We start from the raw sequence: 27,227 nt of genomic DNA on the forward strand, positions 1-27,227 counted from the left end.
TGACGGATCATCGTCGGATACCCACGTTAGACTCATTCCGCTACTCTCCACTTATCGAATGCTGGAGAGTAACGGAATGAATTAGTCGTGGGTATCCGACGATGCTGACGGATATAGTACGAATACTTCGATGTTGTGTTACAAGTCGTATACGTGACTCCAATATTCCTGTATATTCTACCGTTGGCTCTAGTACCAATATTAGGCTTATATTGCCATGCTGTTCTACAAGCGACATCCCCGTACATCATACTAACGGCTCTCATACCTAAGTTTTAATTATTTTCTACCGGTCGTATACGTGAATACTATAACCCGTACATCCGACTTACTGCTCTGTACCTATATTTCCATATTTCCATCTGTGCTTCATGTCATATGTTAAATGCGATTTTCCGTACATCAAATTGACTGTTCAAGTACTTATAATTGCATGGTACTGTACAGATCGTATACGTGGCCGCTTAATTCCCATACATCCTACTGTGTGCTCTAGTACCTATATTTCCATTTTGTGCTTGTATAGATCGTGTACGTGACCGCGATATTCCCGTACGTCCTCCTGACGGCTCTAGTACCTATATTTCCATCTTGTGCTTGTATAGATCGTGTACGTGACCGCGATATTCCCGTACGTCCTCCTGACGGCTCTAGTACCTATATTTCCATCTTGTGCTTGAATAGATCGTGTACGTGACCGCGATATTCCCGTACGTCCTCCTGACGGCTCTAGTACCTATATTTCCATCTTGTGCTTGTATAGATCGTGTACGTAACCGCGATATTCCCGTACGTCCTCCTGACGGCTCTAGTACCTATATTTCCATCTTGTGCTTGTATAGATCGTGTACGTGACCGCGATATTCCCGTACGTCCTCCTGACGGCTCTAGTACCTATATTTCCATCTTGTGCTTGTATAGATCGTGTACGTGACCGCGATATTCCCGTAAGTCCTTCTGACGGCTCTAGTACCTATATTTCCATCTTGTGCTTGTATAGATCGTGTACGTGACCACGATATTTCCGTACGTCCTTCTGACGGCTCTAGTACCTATATTTCCATCTTGTGCTTGTATAGAACGTGTACGTGACCGCGATATTCCCGTACGTCCTCCTGACGGCTCTAGTACCTATATTTCAATCTTGTGCTTGTATAGATCGTTTACGTGACCGCGATATTCCTGTACGTCCTCCTGACGGCTCTAGTACCTATATTTCCATCTTGTGCTTGTATAGATCGTGTACGTGACCGCGATATTCCCGTACGTCCTCCTGACGGCTCTACTCGTGCGAGGCCTCACTTTGGAGGGGGCTCAGGAAGGCATCCGATTTTACCTCACACCCAACATGTCGAAACTAGCCGACGCCGAGGTAAGTACGTATGTTTCAAAAATGTCAAAATGGCTTGGACATTTTCTTTTAAGGTCACATACTGTATAGTAACCATTATTATTTGAATTCAAGCCATCATTGAATGATGCAATGGGTAAGCGTTGTCTATACCCACGGATTATTTTTTTTAACACGTAAAGGTCCGGATAGGTTTATGTTCTTCCCCTCTGTATGCTAGGTGTGGTCGGACGCAGCCGTGCAGATCTTCTACTCTCTCAGCGTCTCCTCCGGGGGTCTCATCGCCATGGCCAGCTACAACGCCTTCAATAACAACGTGCTCAGGTGAGAAATCACACTTTAAATGGTTAGTTGAAAAGGGAAGTCTGGGAGTGTATGTGTTCTCGTATATTTTTTAGAAAGAGGTTATTTCGGGTTTGATTGACAGTCACTTCGTATCAATGGTATAGTGTAATATTTATATATGATATTTGTGCTTTATGTTTCTGAAGTTGTTTATCTATTTTCAAGACAGTAATTTATTTTGAATACACTAAATGTAGTGTACATTTCTTATCACATAGTCGTGATAACAAGAGTTGTTCTAATACAGACCAAAAGGCCACGTATTAACTAAGTGTATTGATAGGAATTATTTTTCCAATTAAAAGTAAGTATGGAATAGTTGCAGGCAAACCTTATCATGGATTTCATATTGCAGGCAAACCTTAAGCTGATTGTATAGGTACAAAAGGGAGCATCATCCTGCTGACACGCCGGTCAAAGTTCTCTGTGGTTTTCAATTACGCACTACTATCTATTTTCAAGACAGTAATGTATTACATACGCACATATGTGAAGTTTTATTTAAATATCTGTTATGGATATGGGGATATTGAGATGTTGCGCGCATCAATAAACCTAATTTATATAAGTATACAAAGGGACATAATTCTGCTTAATTTCAGGTCAAAGTAATGACTCTTGGCACGTGACATTAAATGATGATCTCTTTGATATGCTTACCTTGCATTCATCTTGCACGTAAACCTTAACCGGACTTTTTAAGTACAAACGTGGAATAATCCTGCTAGACGGATGGGTCTTTGTCGGTGAATTTTCATGAAGACACTTAATACAGTAGCACTTTTTTATGTGCAGTAAACATAGAAGTATTGAGTAAATGCACGTACACGTTAACCTGGAGTACAAATAGGGATATAATTCGAATAGATTGCAGATCAAAGTTATGGGACTTGAGCAGTGACATCGTACAATGGCCACGATCTTATGTGTGAGGTTTTATTTGAATACAAGCAGTCGAAACAGTGATGTAGTGATATTGCACGTTAACATAATAAAAAGCATTACGCGACGCAGATGCCGAAAAATGGATGATTAGCAAAGCTCGGATTATTAGGTGAAATAGTCGAGCTTAACATTTGACTACATAGACACCGTTTTAATGGAAGTCTATTGAAAGCATTGCAGGAAAATTCATACGAAATACTTTTCATACGAGTACATTCTTCGCCTCTATAATTACGTTTTGTAGAGATACATTCCTGGTGCCGATTATAAACTGTGGGACAAGTTTCTACGCCGGGTTCGTCATTTTCTCCTCGCTCGGCTTCATGGCACACACTAAAGGGGTCGAGGTGAAGGACGTAGCCGCAAAGGGTATCTTCAAATTGCGCAACATATACCACACATAAACTGATATTTTTATAATTTTCAATTGATGTCAGTTTCCATTAACATAATATGACATAATAAATTAACATAAAATAGTTATAAAAGTGTCCAATGCCGTTTGGAGCAACTTTATAAATTAAGAACAAAAATACTATCACTTAATTCCCTTTGACGACTGTGTGTTCAACACTAATACTATTACTTCATTCCCTCTGACGACCGTGTGTTCAACACTATATCTTTCACTTCATTCCCTTTGACGACTGTGTGTTCAACACTAATACTATCACGTCATTCCCCTAACGACTGTGTGTTCAACACTAATACTATCACTTCATTCCCCCTGACGACTGTGTGTTCAACACTAATACTATCACGTCATTCCCTCTGACGACTGTGTGTTCAACACTAATTCTATCACGTCAATCCCTCTGACGACTGTGTGTTCAACACTAATACTATCACTTCATTCCCTCCGATGACTGTGTGGTCAACACTCATACTTTTACTTAATTCCCTCTGGCGACTGAGTGTTCAACACTAATACTATTACGTCATTCCCTCTGACGACTGTGTGTTCAATACTAATATTATCACTTCATTACCTCCGACGACTGTGTGTTAACACTCATACTTTTACTTAATTCCCTCTGGCGACTGTATGTTCAACACTAATACTATCACGTCATTCCCTCTGACGACTGTGTGTTCAATACTAATATTATCACTTCATTCCCTCCGACGACTGGGTGTTCAACACTCATACTTTTACTAAATTCTCTCTGTCGACTGTGTGTTGAACACTAATACTATCACGTCATTCCCCATGACGACTGAGTGTTCAACACCCATTCTTTCACTTCATTCCCTCTGGCGAGTGTGTGTTCAACACTATTACTTTCACTTCATTCGCTCTGACTGCTGTGTGTTCAACACTAATACTTTCACTTCATTACCTCTGACGACTGTGTGTTCAACACTAATACTATTACTTCATTCCCTCTGACGGCTGTGTGTTCAACACTTATACTACCACTTCATTTCCTCTAACGACTGAGTGTTCAACAGTAATACTTTCACTTCATTCCCTCTGACTACTGAGTGTTCAACACCTATACTTTCACTTCATTCCCTCTAACAACTGAGTGTTCAACTGTTATACTTTCACCTCATTCCCTCTGACGACTGAGTGTTCAACACTAATACTACCACGTCATTCCCTCTGACGACTGTGTGTTCAACACTATTACTTTCACTTCATTCCCCCTGACGACTCTGTGTTCAACACTAATACATTCACTTCATTCCCTCTGACGACTGTGTGTTCAAAACTAATACTTTCACTTCATTCCATCTGACGGCTTTGTGTTCAACACTAATACAATCTCTTCATTCCCCCTGACGACTGTGTGTTCAACACTCATACTACCACTTCATTCCCTCTGACGACTGTTTGTTCAACACTAATACTACCACGTCATTCCCTCTGACGACTGTGTGTTCAACACTAATACTACCACGTCATTCCCTCTGACGAATTTGTGTTCATCACTAATACTTCCACGTCATTCCCTCTGACGACTATGTGTTCAACACTATAACTTTCACTTCATTCCCCCTGACGACTGTGTGTTCAACACTAATACATTCACGTCATTCCCTCTGACGACTGTGTGTTAAAAACTAATATTTTCACTTCATTCCATCTGACGGCTGTGTGTTCAACACTAATACTATCACTTCATTCCCCCTGACGACTGTGTGTTCTGGTTGCGGTGTCAGGTCCGGGCCTGGCGTTCGTGGCCTACCCCGAGGCGCTCAGTCAGATGCCGGTGGCCCCACTCTGGTCCATTCTGTTTTTCCTGATGATGATGATGCTGGGCTTCAGTTCACAGGTGCGTCTTACAGCGTTTATAACGAAATAAAATGCTTATTTTAAAACTGTATATGATTGTATTTCGATTGTTATGAAGGAAAGTTCGAAATATTAATTTAATACTACACAAATATTGTCTTTGTAAGAGGCTGGAAACTTGAGATAGGACCATTGTCATAGTTCCAGCTTTATAAACTTATAACTTATATATATGCATGGTCTCTTTATTTTTTCAGTTCTTGAAGTGAATGTCTGTCCATGTTTTCAGTTCTTTATCTGGACGTCTCTCACCAATTTATGTTTAATATCTTGAGCTAACTGTATGTTTTGTCTCTCTTTGTTTCTCTGTTTTATTTGAAACATATTTATTTTAGCTCGATTGCATCGAAAGCCTTAGGTTTATATGAAACGCTCTCGTGTCCATGTTCTTTGACTGGAACCAGTCCTTAGTGTGTTTTGGCATTAAAAAAAAACGCTTCCACAATGACGATCGTACCCATGACCTACCGGTTGCTAGGCGGACATCATAATCACTTTATAACTTGAGGTATATATATCTGTGTAGCTCTATATACGGAAATCGCTTTATGTTTAAAGTTTCTACATCAGAAAGCCATTTTATGTTTTCAGTTCTCCATTTAGAGGTCTGTCTCTGTAAACGGCTTTATCTAAGGGTCTTTCCATATTATCAGTTTCCCTGTTGATAGTTTTTTCATGTTTCCAGGTCTCCATTACATAGTCTAGTCATGTTTTCAGTTCCCTATCGTTGAGACGGTTCTGACTGGTCTAGTCATGTTTTCAGTTCTCTATCGTTGAGACGGTTCTGGCTGGTCTAGTCATGTTTTCAGTTTCTTATCGTTGAGACGGTTCTGACTGGTCTAGTCATGTTTTCAGTTCTCTATCGTTGAGACGGTTCTGACTGGTCTAGTCATGTTTTCAGTTCTCTATCGTTGAGACGGCTCTGACTGGTCTAGTCATGTTTTCAGTTCTCTATCGTTGAGACGGTTCTGACTGGTCTAGTCATGTTTTCAGTTCTCTATCGTTGAGACGGTTCTGACTGGTCTCCTGGACGAACTACCGAGCGTCTCGATTTCCAGATTTGGCACCATACTCTTTCGGGCAGGTTACTGCTTACTGGGATTCCTTTTTGGGTTACCAATGGTAACAGGGGTAAGTTTAGATGAGAAATTACAGACGCAAATGAATTGATTTAAGGTTTGCAGTAAGCATGCATATTTTACAAGGCATACATTTGGTTGCAACTAAGTAACTCAAGTCAAACTTTGATCTGACTATCTGTTTTTTAAACTCCCCTCACGATGTAGACACTAACTTATAAAAGTACAGCACCCAAACATAACTATCCTTATATATTATATCATGCTGTGCGTGTTGAATTATTATCATCATACCTTTAAAAAGTTGCAGTGTTCAAAATAAAATCTCCGTTTCATGATTATTAAAACTTGTATCATATTTGGCTTCAGGGCTATCTAGCACTTAAATATTGTTTTTGCAGCAATCGCTTTAGTATTTCTTGGTGAAATAAGGTAATGTATGTGTGAGTTCAGTGTCGAAGTCGTGCCTTTTCAGGCGGGATTCCACCTCCTTGACCTCGTGGACAACTCTGTATCAGGCTTTCCTCTGCTCTTTGTTGGACTTGTGGAAGTCATTGCTATCGTCTATGTTTATGGTAAACGTTTTTAACTGATTTAAGGAGTTCAGATTTAGTAATAAGCATTGGTTGTGTAACGTGTCATTTGATTTAAAATAACTAAATTAACATTGAGGCACTTGTTTGTAACTCCATTTCGTTTACAATTTGCGTGAAAGTTTTGTATTCGTGGCATATTTTCTTATTTCTTTGTCAATCTTCATGAACATACACACAAACTGCCAAATTGTCATTAGATGGTCCTCAACCAAATGTTTACAAATGGTTCCACCTCACAGCAATATATGGACATGGCCTTATAGCTTAAATAGACCTTTGTCTTAAAACCATTTTTCTTAACCCGATTGTTGGATTTATAAATAGTTATTTGAAAAATCTTTCCACTCAATTGCATAAAATGGCCGCTTGAGCTGAAAACGAATTTGAGTATAAGTTGCGTATATTTTACATATATGTGTAAGTATTTGACCAATCTTAATGGAAATAACGCAAGTCTTTGTTGAAAGATCTCTACACACATGTTCATGTAACACCGCTTCACTGCACGATAAAAGATCTCTACACACATGATCATGTAACACCGCTTCACTGCACGATATAAGATCTCTACACACATGTTCATGTAACACCGCTTTACTGCACGATATAAGATCTGTACACACATATTCTTGTAACACCGCTTCACTGCACGATATAAGCGCATTAGCTTAAAATACAAATATTCACAACCCGATTCTGTCCTAAACATATGGCTAGATATGTCCTAAACATATGGCTAGATATGTCCTAAACATATGGCTAGATATGTCCTAAACATATGGCTAGATATGTCCTAAACATATGGCTAGATATGTCCTAAACATATGGCTAGATATGTCCTAAACATATGGCTAGATATGTCCTAAACATATGGCTAGATATGTCCTAAACATATGGCTAGATATGTCCTAAACATATGACTAGATTAAACAATAATTTCACTAACATGTTTGTTGGATTTCTGCCAATATTAGATTAAATGTTCCACTCAGTTGCGAAAATGGCTTCTTGTGCTAAAGATAGAATTTTCGCTAAAGTTCTGCATATTTTGCAAACCTCCAGAAGTTCTCGAAACTTATATTCATGGAGATTCATACAAACATTTCTTTGTGAACATGGCTCTCATTCACTGCGCAATGTAGTCGCAATAGCTTATAACATAAATGTGAATACACATTATTTTGTCATAATTGTAGTGTACATGTGTACATAATTTCACGTTTTGTTTTTCATTCATGGGTCTTTTTCAAAAATGATTCAAAAGGTTCCACCCTGAAACAGGAAATTACTAATTGAGCTAAAAATATTAATTGCGCTTAGGTTTTGCATATTGTACATGTTTTTTAAAAGTCTCGACCATTCTTCGTGAACATAAACACAAGTGTTTTTGGCGGATCATCTACCAAACATAAGCAAATAGATCCGCTATTTAGCTCTAGATGACAGCCGTAAGGAAAATAAGGGATACACTACGTCTAGCGCGGTTTCTGACTTCCGCCACGCATCACCGTGATTCAGCCCAGCGTGACAAAAAATTTCTTCACCGCGATAAACCGTGGAACACTGTGAAACGCAGTGATGTCGCCGTGGCAAATCGAGGTTACAGGCTCGATAAAATATGTTGATTAGAACTCGCGCGCGGGAAATAAATCTCACGGCGGACCACCGCCAACGAGATGGACACCCGCGGCCTAGGTTATTTGCGGTGAAATACAAGTGCATGTGGATAACCATGTACATTAATTTTATTTTCATTTTATGTTAAACTCCATATTAAAATCGCCATTTCTTCCGCTCTTTTCTATTATATTTACCGTCGTTACAGAATCATTTGACATGTCTTACAGCGAGCGTGAGTATAAATTGCGTGTCAGGCTTCCTGTTTAGTTTCAATTGTTAAAACTGATTTCCTGTTTCTAGTGTGACATGTTTTTGTTAGAATACATGTGTAAATTCGAGACATCAGCGATAAGTTTTCAATTCAGGAATACTTTAATAGCATAGTCATGCAAAAAGATCATTTGTCATGTTGGCGAGTGACTTATTTAAATTAACAACAAGTAAAACTTCATGCATAAACTATACATTTACCTGTATTCCCCCCCCCCCACGAGCCACCGTGGCCGCGGTGGTCCATCGCAATTGCGGTAGTCCACCGTCAGATCGATTTTCCGATAACGCCCGCGGTGCTCAGTCACCCACTGACACCGCAGGTTACGCATCCCCAATTAATTTCCTTCTTTGTTATATATAGAATTTGCAATCTTTGAGCTCAAATTTCACCTTGACCGAGCGATAAGCCAATATATCACTATGTACATGACTGGAAAGGTGGTTTCATAAGCTTACAAAAAACTGCATTTGAAAAAATTCTATACGCCGTAACTCAAAATAATTACCTCAGAACATATGCACCGATTTGAAGGCAAAAGCCATGCCCTACTATTGAGGCTGGCAACCACCAACATACAAAGAAATGCACAAATCAGGCCTTTTGCCCTGTGAGTTTCACATGTACCTTTAAACTGATACCAATACTTATCATTTCAAATACATTTTTAAAATCTTATGCGACCTGCATCATATGTGCTTAGTAGCAAACTGACTGCATGTAACCCCCCAAATTCCACTTCCGTTTAGGGTTATGTAACCCGCAATCTATCACGATTGAAACACCCTTAGACCACAGTGATTGTCCACGCTGACGAAAAATTGTCCACGATGGAACTGTGTTTTAGCCAAAAATCACGCTATACGTAGTGAATACGTAATCAAGTAATTTTCTTCTAACAAAAAAGTTTCAAAGAAAGGGGGACTTAGCGAAAATAATTCAAACAGGCACCCTCCATCGCATAAAATATCAGACTGCGCTTAAAATGGAGCGTGTGTCCTAACAAATACGCAGAGACAATACTTTAATCTTATGACTAGACATTCAAATACTGGTGTACATGAGGTGGTCCTGTTGACTAGACATTCAAATACTGGTGTACATGAGGTGGTCCTGTTGACAAGGCATTCAAATACTGGTGTACATGAGGTGGTCCTGTTGACAAGACATTCAAATACTGGTGTACATGAGGTGGTCCTGTTGACTAGACATTCAAATACTGGTGTACATGAGGTGGTCCTGTTGACTAGACATTCAAATACTGGTGTACATGAGGTGGTCCTGTTGACTAGACATTCAAATACTGGTGTACATGAGGTGGTCCTGTTGACTAGACATTCAAATACTGGTGTACATGAGGTGGTCCTGTTGACTAGACATTCAAACACTGGTGTACATGAGGTGGTCCTGTTGACTAGACATTCAAATACTGGTGTACATGAGGTAGTCCTGTTGACTAGACATTCAAATACTGGTGTACATGAGGTGGTCCTGTTGACTAGACATTCAAATACTGGTGTACATGAGGTGGTCCTGTTGACTAGACATTCAAATACTGGTGTACATGAGGTGGTCCTGTTGACAAGACATTCAAAAACTGGTGTACATGAGGTGGTCCTGTTGACTAGACATTCAAATACTGGTGTACATGAGGTGATCCTGTTGACAAGATATTCAAATACTGGTGTACATGAGATGGTCCTGTTGACTAGACATTCAAATACTGGTGTACATGAGGTGGTCCTGTTGACTAGACATTCAAATACTGGTGTACATGAGGTGGTCCTGTTGACAAGACATTCAAATACTGGTGTACATGAGGTAGTCCTGTTGACAAGACATTCAAATACTGGTGTACATGAGGTGGTCCTGTTGACAAGACATTCAAATACTGGTGTACATGAGGTAGTCCTGTTGACAAGACATTCAAATACTGATGTACATGAGGTAGTCCTGTTGCAAACTTTTTGGATCAACTGTACTGAAAAAAAAAACGCTTGAGCTTAAGATAATATGTATCCCTTTTACACACTGAATATTAAATTTCCATACATTTTCTCCAACCTGGGCATGTTGCAACACAGGCAACATAAAAATCCGGCTATAATAAGGTCTCCGTATTTTTTCTTTTTAAACATGAATATGAGGTTCGAAAATCAGGTGTTATTTTAAAAATAACATGTTTGCCTTTGTCGTTTTTCAGGGTTTATCAGGTTTCGGAAAGACATCATAATGATGTTGTCAATCACGCCCACACGCAAGAAGTTTGTAAACTTCTCTTTCTACTGCTTCGCACCGATGTGGTGCATCTTCACGCCGCTCTGTCTGCTGGTAGGTATCACTCCAATGTGGTGCATCTTCACATCGCTCTGTCTGTTGGTAGGTATCACACACATGTGGTGCACGTTCACATAGCTCTGTCTGCTGGTAGGTATCACACCGATGTGTTGCATCATCACATCGCTCTGTCTGCTCGTATGTATCAGCCACATGTGGTGCATCTTCACGCCGCTCTGTCTGCTGGTATGTATCAGCCTCATGTGGTGCATCTTCACGCCGCTCTGTCTGCTGGTATGTATCAGCCTCATGTGGTGCATCTTCACGCCGCTCTGTCTGCTGGTAGGTATCACCCCAATGTGATGCATCTTCACATCGCTCTGTCTGCTGGAAGGTTTCACCCCCATGTGGTGCATCTTCACGCCGCACTGTCTGCTGGTATGTATCACATCCATGTGGTGCATCTTCACGCCGCTCTGTCTGCTGGTAGGTATCATCCCCATGTAGTGCATCTTCACGCCGCTCTGTCTGCTGGTAGGTATCACACCCATGTGGTGCATCTTCACGCCGCTCTGTCTGCTGGTAGGTATCACACCCATGTGGTGCATCTTCACGCCGCTCTATCAGCTGGTAGGTGTCACACCCATGTGGTGCATCTTCACGCCGCTCTGTCTGCTGATAAGTATCAACCCCATGTGGTGCATCTTCACGCCGCTCTATTTGCTGGTATGTATCACACCAATGTGGTGCATCATCACATCGCTCTGTCTGCTGGTAGGTATCACACCCATGTGGTGCATTTTCATGCCGCTATATCTGCTAGTAGGTATCACACCCATGTGGTGCATATTCACGCCGCACTGTCTGCTGGTAGGTATCACATCAATGTGGTGCATCTTCGCGCCGATATGTCTGCTGGTATGTATCTGCCCATATGGTGCATCTTCACGCCGCTATGTCTGCTGGTAGGTATCACCCCCATGTGGTGCATCTTCACGCCGCTATGGTTGCTGGTATGTATCACACCCATGTGGTGCATCTTCACGCCGCTCTATCCGCTGGTATGTATCACACCCATGTGGTGTATCTTCACGCCGCTCTGTCTGCTAGTAGGTATCACGCCCATGTGGTGCATCTTCACGCCGCTCTATCTGCTGGTATGTATCACACCCGTGTGGTGCATCTTCACGCCGCTCTGTCTGCTGGTAGGTATCACACCCATGTGGTGCATCTTCACGTCGCTTTGTCTGCTGGTAGGTATTACCCCCATGTGTTGCATCTTCACGTCCCTCTATCTGCTGGTATGTACCACACCCATGTGATGCATCTTCGCGCCGCTCTATCTGCTTGTAGGTATCACACCCGTGTGGTGCATCTTCACGTCGCTCTATCTGCTGGTATGTATCACACCCATCTGGTGCATCTTCACGCCGCTCTGTCCGCTGGAAGGTATCACACCCACGTGGTGCATCTTCACGCCGCTCTGTGTGCTGGTGTGCATCACACCTGTGTGGTACATCTTCACGCCGCACTGTCTCCGGTATGTTTCACACCCATGTGGTACATCTTCACGCCGCTCTCTCTGCTGGTAGGTATCACACCCATGTGGTGCATCTTCACGCCGCTCTATCCGCTGGTATGTATCACACCCATGTGGTGTATCTTCACGTCGCTCTGTCTGCTGGTAGGTTTCACACCCATGTGGTGCATCTTCATGCCGCTCTGTCTGCTAGTAGGTAGCACACCCATGTGGTGCATCTTTACACCGCTCGGTCTGCTGGTATGTATCACTCCCGTGTGTTGCATCTTCACGCCGCTATGTCTGCTGTTATGTATCACCCCCATGTGGTGCATCTTCACGCCGCAATGTGTGCTGGTATGTATCACACCCATGTGGTGCATCTTCATGCCGTTCTGTCAGCTGGTAGGGATCACACCCATGTGGTGAATCTTCACACCGCTCTGTCTGCTGGTAGGTATCACACCCATGTGGTGCATCTTCACACCACTCTGTCTGCTATTAGGCATCACTCCCATGTGGTGCTTCTTCACACCGCTCTGTCTGCTGGTAGGTATCACCCCCATATGGTGCATCTTCACACCGCTCTGTCTGCTTTTATGTATCACACCCATGTCGTGCATCTTCACGCCGCTCTATCTGATGGTAGGTATCACTCCCATGTGGTGCATCTTCACACCACTCTGTCTGCTAATAGGTATCATCCCCATGTGTTGCATCTTCACACCGCTCTGTCTTCTGGTAGTTATCACCCCCGTGTGGTGCATTTTCATGCCGCTCTGTCTGCTGGTAGGTATCACCCCCATGTGGTGCTTCTTCACGCCGCTCTGTCTGCTGGTAGGTATCACACCCATGTGGTGCATCTTCACACCACTCTTTCTGCTGGTAGGTATCACCCCCATGTGGTGCATCTTCACGTCGCTCTGTCTGCTGGTATGTATCATACCCGTGTGGTGCATCTTCATGCCGCTCTATCTGCTGGTAGGTATCAACCCCATGTGGTGCATCTTCACACCGCTCTGTCTGCTGGTATGAATCACCCACATGTGGTGCATCTTCACGCCGCTCTATCTGCTGGTAGGTATCACACCCATGTGGTGCATCTTCACGCCGCTCTGTCTACTGGTAGGTATCAACCCCATGTGGTGCATCGTCACGCCGCTCTGTCTGCTGGTATGTAATACCCCCATGTGGTGCATCTTCACGCCGCTCTGTCTGCTAGTATCATACCCATGTGGTGCATATTCACGCCGCACTGCCTGCTGGTAGGTATCACCCCCATGTGGTGCATCTTCACGCCGCTCTGTCTGCTGGTATGTACCACCCCCATGTGGTGCATCTTCCCGCCGCTATATATGCTGGTAGGTATCACACCCGTGTGGTGCATCTTCACGCCGCTCTGTCTGCTGGTAGGTATCACACCCATGTGGTGAATCTTCACGCCGCTCTGTCTGCCGGTAGGTATCACACCCGTGTGGTGCATTTTCACGCCGCTCTGTCTGCTTGTATGTATCACACCGGTATGGTGCATCGTCACGCCGCACTGTCTGCTGGCATGTTTCACACCCATGTGGTGCATTTTCACGCCGCTCTGTCTGCTGGTAGGTATCACACCCATGTGGTGCATTTTCACGTCGCTCTATCTGCTGTTGGGTATCACACCCTTGTGGTGCATCTTCACGCCGCTCTATCTGCTGGTAGGTATCACACCCATGTGGTGCATCTTCACGCCGCTCTGTTTGCTGGAAGGTATCACACCCATGTGGTGCATCTTCACGTCGCTCTATCTGCTGGTATGTATCACACCCGTGTGGTGCATCTTCACGCCGCTCTGTCTGCTGGTAGATATCACACCCATGTGGTGCATCTTCACGCCGCTCTGTCTGCTGGTATGTATCACATCCGTGTGGTGCATCTTCACGCCACACTGTCTGCTGGTATGTGTCACACCCATGTGGTGCATCTGCACGTCGCTATATCCGCTGGTATGTATCACACATATGTGTTGCATCTTCACGCCGCTCTGTCTGCTGGTATGCATCACACCCATGTGATGCATCTTCACGCCGCTCAATCTGCTTGTAGGTATCACACCCATGTGGTGCATCTTCACGTCGCTCTATCTGCTGGTATGTATCACACCCATGTGTTGCATCTTCACGCCGCTCTGTCCGCTGGTAGGTATCACACCCATGTGGTGCATCTTCACGCCGCTCTGTCTGCTGTTAGGTTTCACACCCATGTTGTTCATCTTCACGCCGATCTGTCTGCTGGTAGGTATCACACCCATGTGGTGCATCTTCATGCCGCTCTGTCTGCTGGTAGGTATCACACCCATTTGGTGCATCTTCACGTCGCTCTATCTGCTGGTATGTATCACACCCATGTAGTGCATCTTCAAGCCGCTCTATCTGCTGGTATGTATCACACCCATGTAGTGCATCTTCAAGCCGCTCTGTCTGCTGGTATGTATCACCCCCATGTGGTGCATCTTCACGCCGCTCTGTCTGCTAGTAGGTATCATACCCATGTGGTGCATATTCACGCCGCACTGTCTGCTGGTAGGTATCACCCCCATGTGGTTCATCTTCACGCCGCTATGTCTGCTGGTATGTATCACCCCTATGTGGTGCTTCTTCACGCCGCTCTGTCTGCTGGTATGTATCACCACCATGTGGTGCATCTTCATGCCGCTCTGTCTGCTGGTAGGTATCACACCCATGTGGTGCATCTTTACGCCGCTCTGTCTGCTGGTAGGTGTCACCCCCATGTAGTGCATCTTCACGCCGATCTGTTTGCTGGTATGTATCCTCCCATGTGGTGCATCTTCACTCCGCTCTGTCTGCTGGTAGGTATCACAACCCTGTGATGCATCTTCACGCCGCTCTGTTTGCTGGTATGTATCACACCCTTGTGGTGCATCTTCACGCCGCTCTGTCTGCTGGTATGTATCACACCCATGTGGTGCATCTTCGCGCCGCTCTTTCTGCTGGTATGTATTACAGCCGTGTGGAGCATCTTCACGCCGCTCTGTCTGCTATAAGGTATAACACCCATGTGGTGCATCTTCACGCCGCTCTGTCTGCTAGTAGGTATCACGCCCATGTGGTGCGTCTTTACGCCGCTCTGTCTGTCTACTGGTAGGTATCAACCCCATGTGGTGCATCGTCACGCCGCTCTGTCTGCTGGTATGTATGACCCCCATGTGGTGCATCTTCACGCCGCTCTGTCTGCTAGTATCATACCCATGTGGTGCATATTCACGCCGCACTGCCTGCTGGTAGGTATCACCCCCATGTGGTGCATCTTCACGCCGCTCTGTCTGCTGGTATGTACCACCCCCATGTGGTGCATCTTTCCGCCGCTATATATGCTGGTAGGTATCACACCCGTGTGGTGCATCTTCACGCCGCTCTGTCTGCTGGTAGGTATCACACCCATGTGGTGAATCTTCACACGCCGCTCTGTCTGCCGGTAGGTATCACACCCGTGTGGTGCATTTTCACGCCGCTCTGTCTGCTTGTATGTATCACACTGGTTTGGTGCATCTTCACGCCGCACTGTCTGCTGGCATGTTTCACACCCATGTGGTGCATTTTCACGCCGCTCTGTCTGCTGGTAGGTATCACACCCATGTGGTGCATTTTCACGTCGCTCTATCTGCTGTTGGGTATCACACCCTTGTGGTGCATCTTCACGCCGCTCTATCTGCTGGTAGGTATCACACCCATGTGGTGCATCTTCACGCCGCTCTGTTTGCTGGAAGGTATCACACCCATGTGGTGCATCTTCACGTCGCTCTATCTGCTGGTATGTATCACACCCGTGTGGTGCATCTTCACGCCGCTCTGTATGCTGGTAGATATCACCCCCATGTGGTGCATCTTCACGCCGCTCTGTCTGCTGGTATGTATCACATCCGTGTGGTGCATCTTCACGCCACACTGTCTGCTGGTATGTGTCACACCCATGTGGTGCATCTGCACGTCGCTATATCCGCTGGTATGTATCACACATATGTGTTGCATCTTCACGCCGCTCTGTCTGCTGGTATGCATCACACCCATGTGATGCATCTTCACGCCGCTCAATCTGCATGTAGGTATCACACCCATGTGGTGCATCTTCACGTCGCTCTATCTGCTGGTATGTATCACACCCATGTGTTGCATCTTCACGCCGCTCTGTCCGCTGGTAGGTATCACACCCATGTGGTGCATCTTCACGCCGCTCTGTCTGCTGTTAGGTTTCACACCCATGTTGTTCATCTTCACGCCGCTCTGTCTGCTGGTAGGTATCACACCCATGTGGTGCATCTTCATGCCGCTCTGTCTGCTGGTAGGTATCACACCCATTTGGTGCATCTTCACGTCGCTCTATCTGCTGGTATGTATCACACCCATGTAGTGCATCTTCAAGCCGCTCTATCTGCTGGTATGTATCACACCCATGTATGTAGTGCATCTTCAAGCCGCTCTGTCTGCTGGTATGTATCACCCCCATGTGGTGCATCTTCACGCCGCTCTGTCTGCTAGTAGGTATCATACCCATGTGGTGCATATTCACGCCGCACTGTCTGCTGGTAGGTATCACCCCCATGTGGTTCATCTTCACGCCGCTATGTCTGCTGGTATGTATCACCCCTATGTGGTGCTTCTTCACGCCGCTCTGTCTGCTGGTATGTATCACCACCATGTGGTGCATCTTCATGCCGCTCTGTCTGCTGGTAGGTATCACACCCATGTGGTGCATCTTTACGCCGCTCTGTCTGCTGGTAGGTGTCACCCCCATGTAGTGCATCTTCACGCCGATCTGTTTGCTGGTATGTATCCTCCCATGTGGTGCATCTTCACTCCGCTCTGTCTGCTGGTAGGTATCACAACCCTGTGATGCATCTTCACGCTGCTCTGTTTGCTGGTAGGTATCACACCCTTGTGGTGCATCTTCACGCCGCTCTGTCTGCTGGTATGTATCACACCCATGTGGTGCATCTTCGCGCCGCTCTTTCTGCTGGTATGTATTACAGCCGTGTGGAGCATCTTCACGCCGCTCTGTCTGCTTTAAGGTATAACACCCATGTGGTGCATCTTCACGCCGCTCTGTCTGCTAGTAGGTATCACGCCCATGTGGTGCATCTTTACGCCGCTCTGTCTGCTGGAAGGTATCACACCCGTTTGGCGCATCTTCACGCCGCTCTGTCTGCTGGTAGGTATCACCCCCATGTGATGCATCTTCACGCCGCTCTGTCTGCTGGTAGGTATCACAACCATGTAGTGCATCTTCAAGCCGCTCTATCTGCTGGTATGTATCACACCCATGTAGTGCATCTTCACGCCGCTCTGTCTGCTAGTAGGTATAACGCCCATGTAGTGCATCTTAACGCCGCTCTGTCTGCTGGTAGGTATCACCCCATGTGGTGCATTTTCAAGCCGCTCTATCTGCTGGTATGTATCACACCAATGTAGTGCATCTTCACGCCGCTCTGTCTGCTGGTAGGTATCACCCCCATGTGGTGCATCTTCATGCCGCTCTGTCTGCTGGTAGGTATAACGCCTATGTGTTGCATCTTCACGCCGTTCTACCTGCTGGTAGGTTTCACTCCCATGCGGTGCATCTTCGCGCCGCTATGTCTGCTGTTAGGTATCCCACCCATGTGTTGCATCTAGACGCCGCTCTATCTGCTGGTAAGTATCACCCCCATGTGGTGCATCTTTACGCCGCTCTGTCTGCTAGTAGGTATCAACCCATGTGGTGCATCTTCACGCCACAATGTCTGCTGGTAGGTATCACACCCATGTAGTGCATCTTCTTGCCGCTCTGCCTGCTGGTAGGTATCACACCCATTTGGTGCATCTGCGCGCCGCTCTTTCTGCTGGTAGGTATCTATCACCCCCATGTGGTGCATTTTCGAGCCGCTCTGTCTGCTGGTAGGTATCACCCCCATGTTGTGCATCTTCACGCCGTTCTGTCTGCTGGTAGGTATCACACCCATGTGGTGCATCTTCATGCCGCTCTGTCTTCTGGTAGGTATCACACCCATGTGGTGCATCTTCACGCCGCCCTGTCTACTGGAAGGTATCACCCCCATGTGGAGCATCTTCACGCCGCTCGGTCTGCTAGTAGTTATCACACCCATATGTTGCATCTTCACGCCACTCTATCTGCTGGTAGGTATCACACCGATGTGGTACATCTTCATGCCGCTCTGTCTGCTAGTAGGTATCACACCCATTTGGTGCATATTCACTCCACTCTGTCTGCTGGTAGGTATCACCCCCATGTGGCGCTTCTTTACGCCGCTCTGTCTGCTGGTATGTATCACACCCGTGTGGTGCATCTTCACGCCACTCTGTCTGCTGGTAGGTATCACACCCATGTGGTGCATCTTCACGCCGCTCTGTCTGCTGGTAGGTATCACACCCATGTGGTGCATCTTCACACCACTCTTTCTGCTGGTAGGTATCACCCCCATGTGGTAAATCTTCACGCCGCTCTGTCTGCTGGTAGGCATCACACCCGTATTGTGCATCTTCATGCCGCTCTATCTGCTGGTAGGTATCACTCCCGTGTGGTGCATCTTCACGCCGCTCTGTCTGGTGGTAGGTATCACCCCCATGTGGTGCATCTTCACGCCGCTTTGTCTGCTGGTAGGTGTCGCACCCGTGTTGTGCATCTTCTTGCCGCTCTATCTGCTGGTAGGTATCACTCCCGTGTGGTGCATCTTCACGCCACTCTGTCTGCTGGTAGGTATCACATCCCTGTGGTGCATCTTCACGCCGCTCTGTCTGCTTGTAGGTATCACACCCATGTGGTGCATGATACACCGCTCTGTCTGCTGGTAGATATCACCCCCATGTGGTGCATCTTCACGCCGCTCTTTCTGCTGGTAGGCATCACACCCATGTGGTGCAGCTTTATGCCGCGCTGTCTGCTGGTAGGTGTCACACACATGTGGTGCATCTTCACGCCGCTATGTCTGCTGGTAGGTATCACACCCGTGTTGTGCATCTTCATGCCGCTCTATCTGCTGGTAGGTATCACACCAGTGTGGTGCATCTTCATGCCGCTCTGTCTGCTGGTAGGTATCACACCCATGTGGTGCATATTCACTCAACTCTGTCTGCTGGAAGGTATCACCCCCATGTGATGCAACTTCACGCCGCTCTGTCTGCTGGAATGTATCACACCCGTATGGTGCATCTTTACGCCACTCTGTCTGCTGGAAGGTATCACACCCATGTGGTGCATCTTCACGCCGCTCTGTCTGCTGGTAGGTATCACACCCATGTGGTGCATCTTCACGCCGCTCTGTCTGCTAGTATGTATCACACCCATGTGGTGCATCTTCACGCCGCTCTATCTGCTGGTAGGTATCACACCCGTGTGATTCATCTTCACGCCGCTCTGTCTGCTGGTATGTATCACCCCCATGTAGTGCATCTTCACGCCGCTCTGTCTGCTGGTAGGTATCACACCCATGTGGTTCATCTTCACGACGCTCTATAAGCTGGTTGATATCGCCTCACTTGTTGTTGAACCATTAATAGTGTCAAAGTAGTTTTTTTCATAATTTGCCCCGTACTTTTTTACTTCGGCGTCGACCGGCCATCTCTTTGCGCTTTTCTTCTTCTAGGGCAAACACATTTGTAATCATACCGGTGTTAGTGGCTTTGTTTTCGTAAGAATTTATGAATTCATGAACTGTTAATATTTATAGCATCACAGGAAGAAGTAATTAACATATTGTCAACTTGCGTACACGCATCCTCCGCGACGTAATTGTAGATTGTGTGTTTCTGTCGTGCGACCAACGCATTAATGTCTAATGGTGCCACTCGGCGGGCAAGAAGAACAACATGCGTTTGACGGAATGTTCAACACAATATTTTAACACGGTGTCATTGCAACCGGTCGACGCATCAACTTAACCGCGTGGTGCGCTTATGTAGAATTCGTTAATTGCTGTGACCTTACAGTCAAGGCAAAGAGGCACAATCGACAATCGCCGACGCGTGTCTTTCACAAATAAATCGACGCATGCCTTGGGTAAGGTCGAGGAACTATTACCACTGCGTTACGGAAGTAACCCAAATACTATAATACGCCTCACAGCCAGCAGAGTTATAAAAGAATTGTTCCTTCTGAGTATCGTACATTTATTTCAATAATAGCAATATTAATTTAATTGTACGATATAACAAGTCCATCTCTACATTTAGTTATGCACATGTATGTATATACTGAGTTTCAATAGTGCTCAGGCGCGTAGAAGTTATTGAACATAAATAATTATTTGTTGTTCGTAATTTAGGGCATCATCGTGTTCAAGTGCATCCAGTACAAGCCAGAGAGTGTGACGAACGCCAAAATATACCCAATGTGGGCAGATGTTATCTGGTGGATGATCACAGCAGCAACAATCATCATGATACCCCTCTGGTTTATAGCATACTACTGCTTACATGATGGATGCAGGTAAAATACCCCTCTGGTTCATAGCGTACTACTGCCTACATCATGGGTGCAGGTGCGATACCCATCTGGTTCATAACATACTACTGCTTACATATGGATGCAGGTACGATACCCCTCTGGTTCATAGCATACTACTGCCTACATGACGGGTACAGGTACGACACCCCTCTGGTTTATAGCATACTGCTGCTTACATGATGGGTGTTGGTACGATACCTCTCTGATCCATAGCATACTACTGCCTTCATGATGGGTGCAGCTACGACACCCCTTTTGTGCATAGCATACTACTGCCTACATGATGGATGCATGTACAATACCGCTCTTGTTCATAGCATCCTACTGCCTACATGATGGGTACAGGTCCGACTCCCCTCTGGTTCATAGCATAATGCTGCTAACATGATAGGTACAGGTACGATTACCCTCTGGTTCATAGCATACTACTGCTTACATGATGGATGCAGGTACAATACCGCTCTTGTTCATTGCATACTACTGCCTACATGATGGGTACAGGTACGACACCCCTCTGGTTCATAGCATACTGCTGCTTACATGATGGGTGCAGGTACGACACCCCTCTGGTTCAAAGCATACTACTGCTTACATGATGGATGCAGGTACGATACCCCTCTGGTTCATAGCATACTACTGCCTACATGATGGGTACAGGTACGACACCCCTCTGGTTCATAGCATACTGCTGCTTACATAATGGGTGCAGGTACGACACCCCTCTGGTTCATAGCATACTGCTGCTTACATGATGGGTACAGGTACGACTCCCCTATGGTTCATAGCATACTGCTGTTTACATGATAGGTGCAGCTACGACACCCCTCTTGTCCATAGCATACTACTGCCTACATGATTATTACAGGTACGACACCCCTCTGGTTCATAGAAAACTACTGCTTACATGATGGGTGCAGGTACGATACCCCACTTGTTCATAAAATACTTCTGCCTACATGATGGGTACATGAACGATACCCCTCTGGTTCATAGCAAAATGCTGCTTACATGATGGGTGCAGGTACGATAACCCTCTGGTTCATAGCATACTACTGCTTACATCATGGGTGCAGGTACAGTACCGCTCTTGTTCATAGCATACTACTGCCTTCATGATGGGTACAGGTACGACTCCCCTCTGGTTCATAGCATACTACTGCCTACATGATGGGTACATGAACGATACCCCTCTGGTTCATAGCATACTACTGCTTACATGATTGATGTAGGTAAAATACCCCTCTGGTTCATAGCATACTACTGCCTACATCATGGGTGCAGGTACGATACCCCTCTGGTTCATAGCATACTACTGCCTACATGATGGGTGCAGGTACGATACCTCTCTGGTTCTTAGAATACAACTGCTTACATGATGGATGCAGGTACGACGCCCCTCTTTCTCATAGCATTCTTCTGCTTACATGATTGGTGCAGGTACGACACCTCTCTGGTTCATAGCATGCTTTTGCTTACATGAAGAGTGCAGGTACGCCACCCCTACTGCCTGCATGATGGGTGCAGGTACGATATCCATTTGGTTCATAGCATACTACTGCCTACATGATGGGTACAGGTACGAAACCCATCTGGTTCATAGCATACCACTACTTACATGATGACTCCAGGTACGATTGCCATCTGGTTCATAAATTACTACTGCTTACATATAATCTGCTATATACTACTAAAAAATATTTCCCTGCGAAACTATATAAAAAACTATATTGTTCGAAATGCATTGGATTTGACTTATTTTTTTATCAAGTTATTGAAACAATCGGTAGCACAGTTATATCGTCCGCCATAAAATCTTTGTCTAGAACATGTTTGTACTGAACTAACCAAAAGGCTTATTTTATTTGTAGTTGTAAACTCAAAACGGTTCCTCTTCACAACATCAATAACGAACACTGAAGCTATTGGCATATGTTTTCCGTTTCATATCAACATGCATTTAACTATCAAAGTTGTCATTACATGTCAAACAAAATTTCTTTTATTCGCAAAGTGTGTAAATAAAATCATTTCAGATTTAAATTCGTAAATAAGCCTATTTTATTGACATCCCTTACGTTTGGTTGCAATATTTATGATGTAACCATAAACTTTATGACTTTTACTTATTTCACTGTGCTGTTGTTTGCCTCAAAGAACGCTGGCCAAGGCGAACAGCCCGAAGCCCAAGTGGGGTCCCGCGCTCCGTGAGAACCGCTTGGGGCGCTACAACGACGCTTACGATCGCAATAAGGATCTCATCCAGCCCTACGGTACGGTAGCATCAACATGAACGTTCGTGCTTTTCCAATATCAATTGTTCCGCCGAGCAATATTTAACACATAAACAAAGCAAGCATTAATTACAAGTAAACAACACAAATGCCTGATACTGCAAAGATCTAAAGCTCAATAACACGATGAAAGACACATTTATATATTCATGTATTACACGGCCGCAATGTGCTAACGGTAAGTGCGCAAAACCACTAAATTGTTGTTGTTTAGTTCGAGCCGCGAATTGGGATTTGTGTTTCGATTTTTTGCACTATCCATAATGTACTCATATTTTAACATATGTTTGCACAATTTAGCTTAGATAATTTTCACTGATGAAAACATGGGTGGTATATACTTGCAATTTTTAAGGTACATGTTATAATTATTGAGTAAATCTCATACAAATTATGGGTCATGGTTTCTGCATTATCTTGTTTTCGCGAAGTCTCGGAAACAAGGAGCGAAAATCAGGGGTCCGAGATAACCCGTATCATCTTATATTGTTTATATTCATGATAAAGCTTTTGTAATTCGGATACAACTTGCCTTACTATTTAACGTAGATGCCTGGTTGAGCGAATTAAACATCAAACATCCGAATGAGAATGGCAACATCGAGGCGACACAAGACGACACCCTGGACGAGAAGAGAGAAACAACTGGACCGGCTGAAGAACCGACAAGAAATGGTATCGCTAATCTTGCATACACTGACATTCAGTAAGTGAGCAGAGGAAACCAAACACGACCAAGAATGTGGCTCATATATCAACACGGTTGAAATAAAGAATTGACGTTGTTTCGGATAATGTTGGCTGTAACAAGGGTGAACCATTTCGAAATCTTTAAACCGCACACTTCTTAGGTCAGAATTGTAAACTACGCCGCGTGTGACATATGCTTAGAGGAAAATATAGACAAACGACACGCAAAAATGTTGCCAGATTACAGTAAATATGTTGTCGAGGTAACAAAGTGATATTCACCATTCGCAATTCGTCGTTGTAATCTATGCATTATGTATATTTCTAACACAACAATGTCAGTCTTAGTATAAGTAAGTTTTGCAGTTATGTAAATGTACATCTCCTCATGATTTTGTCAGTCATTTATAGTACTTTGGCCTTGTTTTTGCAATTGGTATTTTATTTAGATGAATGGTATGGTTGCAAATACTGTGTATCATTTAGCTTACAATGTATCAAATCGCTATTTCGCTTGAAATGCCTCAATAATGATGGTCGATAGTAGTTTCCAAACACAACGGATTGCAGTACGCACATAACTCATATACATGTGGGTTTTTTCGCAAATACATTCAATTACTACGGTATTAGTAATATAAAGTTGTATAAAGTTACTATTCATTATACCCTCGGGTAACAAAGTTATAAGGATGGGGGGATAAACAGCATTTAGGTTGTCTTTCTGCCCTCCATTTTTTGTATTTTCCTTTGTTAATTTATATAAGACAATTGTGTCCCGAGCATATCTTAAACAATATATAATGTATCAAAGTGTATAGGTTGATATAAAACCAACAAGGGGAAATCCAATTCACACGACTGTAAGTGTTTACTTCATATTTTCAATGTTATTGAAATATGGTAATTAGAATGTCTTATATTTGTCAGAAGCGAACTTTAAATCTTTATTTAAACATTAAACATTAAGGGTACCGTAATTACTCTATGTTTTCGGACACTTAAAAATAATTAAAATTTTTCGTGTCCGAAAACTTAGATACGAAAAATATTCAGAAAATACCGGTGTCCGAAAACTTAGAGTCAAAAATTGAAGTGTCCGAAAATAGCGTCAATTGTATCAACCACTACCGGTAATAGCACGCACTTGTAAAATACCATGCCATATAGTATAAATTACAGTTATATATGTGTGCACTGCATTTCAAATAATTTTAAACGCTTGATTTATTTGACAGATAGTAACTACAAGGTTGTACTTTGACCAATAAGTTCAAAGATGAGCATGTGATGTACCGATACTCGCTAGTACGAACCTGTAATTAACGCAATAAAAAAGCAAACTATGAATTCTTTGTTTTTTCATTTCCGATATTTCTTGTCTAACACCTTCAATTGTTCGTAAAACTTGCAATAGGGTGCACCAAACTTTGAAACGTTAAGTATTTGTCACAGTTATTTTACAGAAAATGGGTAGTACCATTGCGGTAGATAGTTGAACTGCTAATTGGCCCTAACCCTGGTAATTGTCATAACGCTTATACTATCGGACGAAACCATTGTTTAATACCGGTTTACAAGGTTATTTACCCTATAACGCAAATGTAATGGTCCGTTGTCCTCAGGCATGCACCTGCAATGTTTTATGATGTTAATCCGGTTGTAAAACCCCGTGATCGAAGTGTCATTAGATATCGAATACAGGACCGACAGTTGGTAAAATAGCGCTGTATAATATACTGTCCGAAAACTTAGAGAAATTTATAATGGACGAAAACTCGTGTGTCCGAAAATTAAGAGTCACGAAAAATAATTATTTTTGCTAAAAACAAGGGATTCCGAAAACTTTGAGTGTCCGAAAACATAGAGTAATTACGGTAGATTGATTTTATTTAAAAAAAGTGGTGAAGTGCACACGAACCATAACCCCTGTTTTCCATATTTCAACAGATATTTTCATTGTTAATGTTCATGTCGAAATTTTGTTTAGGGCATAACGTGACAAATATACGAGGTATCAAGATGAAACTCAATATGTAGAAGACGTGCATTGTTTTGAAAACATATCTTTAAACTACAAATGCCCCTCTTACAAAGCATGGGCAGGAGTATTTTCGGCATGATGGTGATCTAATTAAAACAGTTTTGATTAATGTAGTGAACGTTAGCTCCCATGAGGATAAGCACGATGTTCTAAATGTAAGCTATTGTTATCACCAATGTCGTGAGGTGTGTGGTGTGTGATGTGCGCCGTCAATTTTAAGCTTGTTCTAACTTTAGAGATCCCGTTTTTCATTCAATATTGATTCAACTTGGTCAGAATATGGACACTACCTAGTTTGAGATTGATTCTGGGTAACATGTGTCCAAAACTGAGTCGCCAGGCAAAATCTTTGAGCAACCTTGTTACCCATCTAGAGACCACGTTTATGGTTCAATCTAAATAAAACTTCGTCTGCATGTTTACTAACACACGATCTAATTCGAGCTTAAACCCAGTTTACTTGCGTCCAAAGCCTATGTACCCAGGTCAAACTTTATTAAAACCGTGTTACCACTTTTGAGTCAACATTAAGTAATTGATCTTAATGAAACGTTAGAATGTGTATCTTGTTTTAAATCTAGGCCAACTAAGGCCAAGTCAAATGTTAGACAAAACGTATAACCACGCGAAGGCCACATCTATGACATAATCTTTATAAAAACTTGGTCAGAAGGTTTATCTTGATATTTTCTAGGCCAAGTTCGAATCTGGGTGTTGTGCGTTCAAAAATTTGGTTGCACAGGTCAGTTCACAAAAAATCGTGACCACTTTCGATTTCACATTTATGATGAAATGACAAATCTTGAAAATTGGCCAAAAAGTTGATATTGACAATATTAAACCAAGTTTGAATCATGGTCAGTTGCGTTTAAAAACTAAGGCACCATGTCAAATGTAGTAAAAATCGTGTAAACACTCTAAAAACCATGTGTGAGACTATATTGATGAAACCTAGGCAGAATGTATATCCTGATGTTTTCTAATATTATTAAAATCTTGGTGATGTGCGACTGAACACAGTTCACCAGGTACAAACTTTGAAACATCACACAAACTAATTAATGTTTTGTTATATCTGATCCGTGTATGAACTGATTTATGTATATTTCGTCTTTGAATATTTGTATCCAAGATTTGATATTTTAAGCATTAAATATTTGTTAAAAACATTGAGTTTGAGCTTATTTTTGTTGAGTATTTAGTCTCAAAACTGAATTTCCAACAGTTTTACTTAGATGACCACTAAGCTGAAGCAAATAGCATTAATCGAACTGATATTGTCATAATACATACATTCAAACTGTTAGCATTTTACGAACTGATCTTTTCTTAATTTTAAATGCTTACTAAGCTATTGGCATTACGCGAACTGATCTTTTGTTAATTTCATAGGCTATTGCAATAACG

The 27,227-nt window shown here is 43.7% G+C and overlaps 1 protein-coding gene across 1 annotated transcript in view; it reads left to right on the forward strand.

The window, feature by feature from the left end:
• LOC127847378 (sodium- and chloride-dependent glycine transporter 1-like) overlaps window positions 1–26,946 on the forward strand; it is a 64,316-nt gene extending 37,370 nt beyond the window's left edge. Inside the window, exons 7-16 of the mRNA XM_052379245.1 lie at window positions 1,238–1,372; window positions 1,572–1,675; window positions 2,886–3,010; window positions 4,808–4,920; window positions 5,934–6,071; window positions 6,495–6,594; window positions 10,710–10,837; window positions 20,614–20,777; window positions 22,950–23,065; window positions 23,636–26,946. Coding sequence (XP_052235205.1) covers window positions 1,238–1,372; window positions 1,572–1,675; window positions 2,886–3,010; window positions 4,808–4,920; window positions 5,934–6,071; window positions 6,495–6,594; window positions 10,710–10,837; window positions 20,614–20,777; window positions 22,950–23,065; window positions 23,636–23,796 — 1,284 coding nt within the window. The 3' untranslated portion in view covers window positions 23,797–26,946. The remainder of the gene's footprint in view (window positions 1–1,237; window positions 1,373–1,571; window positions 1,676–2,885; window positions 3,011–4,807; window positions 4,921–5,933; window positions 6,072–6,494; window positions 6,595–10,709; window positions 10,838–20,613; window positions 20,778–22,949; window positions 23,066–23,635) is intronic.
• Window positions 26,947–27,227: the final 281 nt, after the last annotated feature.

The sequence above is a fragment of the Dreissena polymorpha genome, chromosome 10, assembly GCF_020536995.1.
Source record: "Dreissena polymorpha isolate Duluth1 chromosome 10, UMN_Dpol_1.0, whole genome shotgun sequence".
Lineage (NCBI taxonomy): Eukaryota > Metazoa > Mollusca > Bivalvia > Myida > Dreissenidae > Dreissena > Dreissena polymorpha.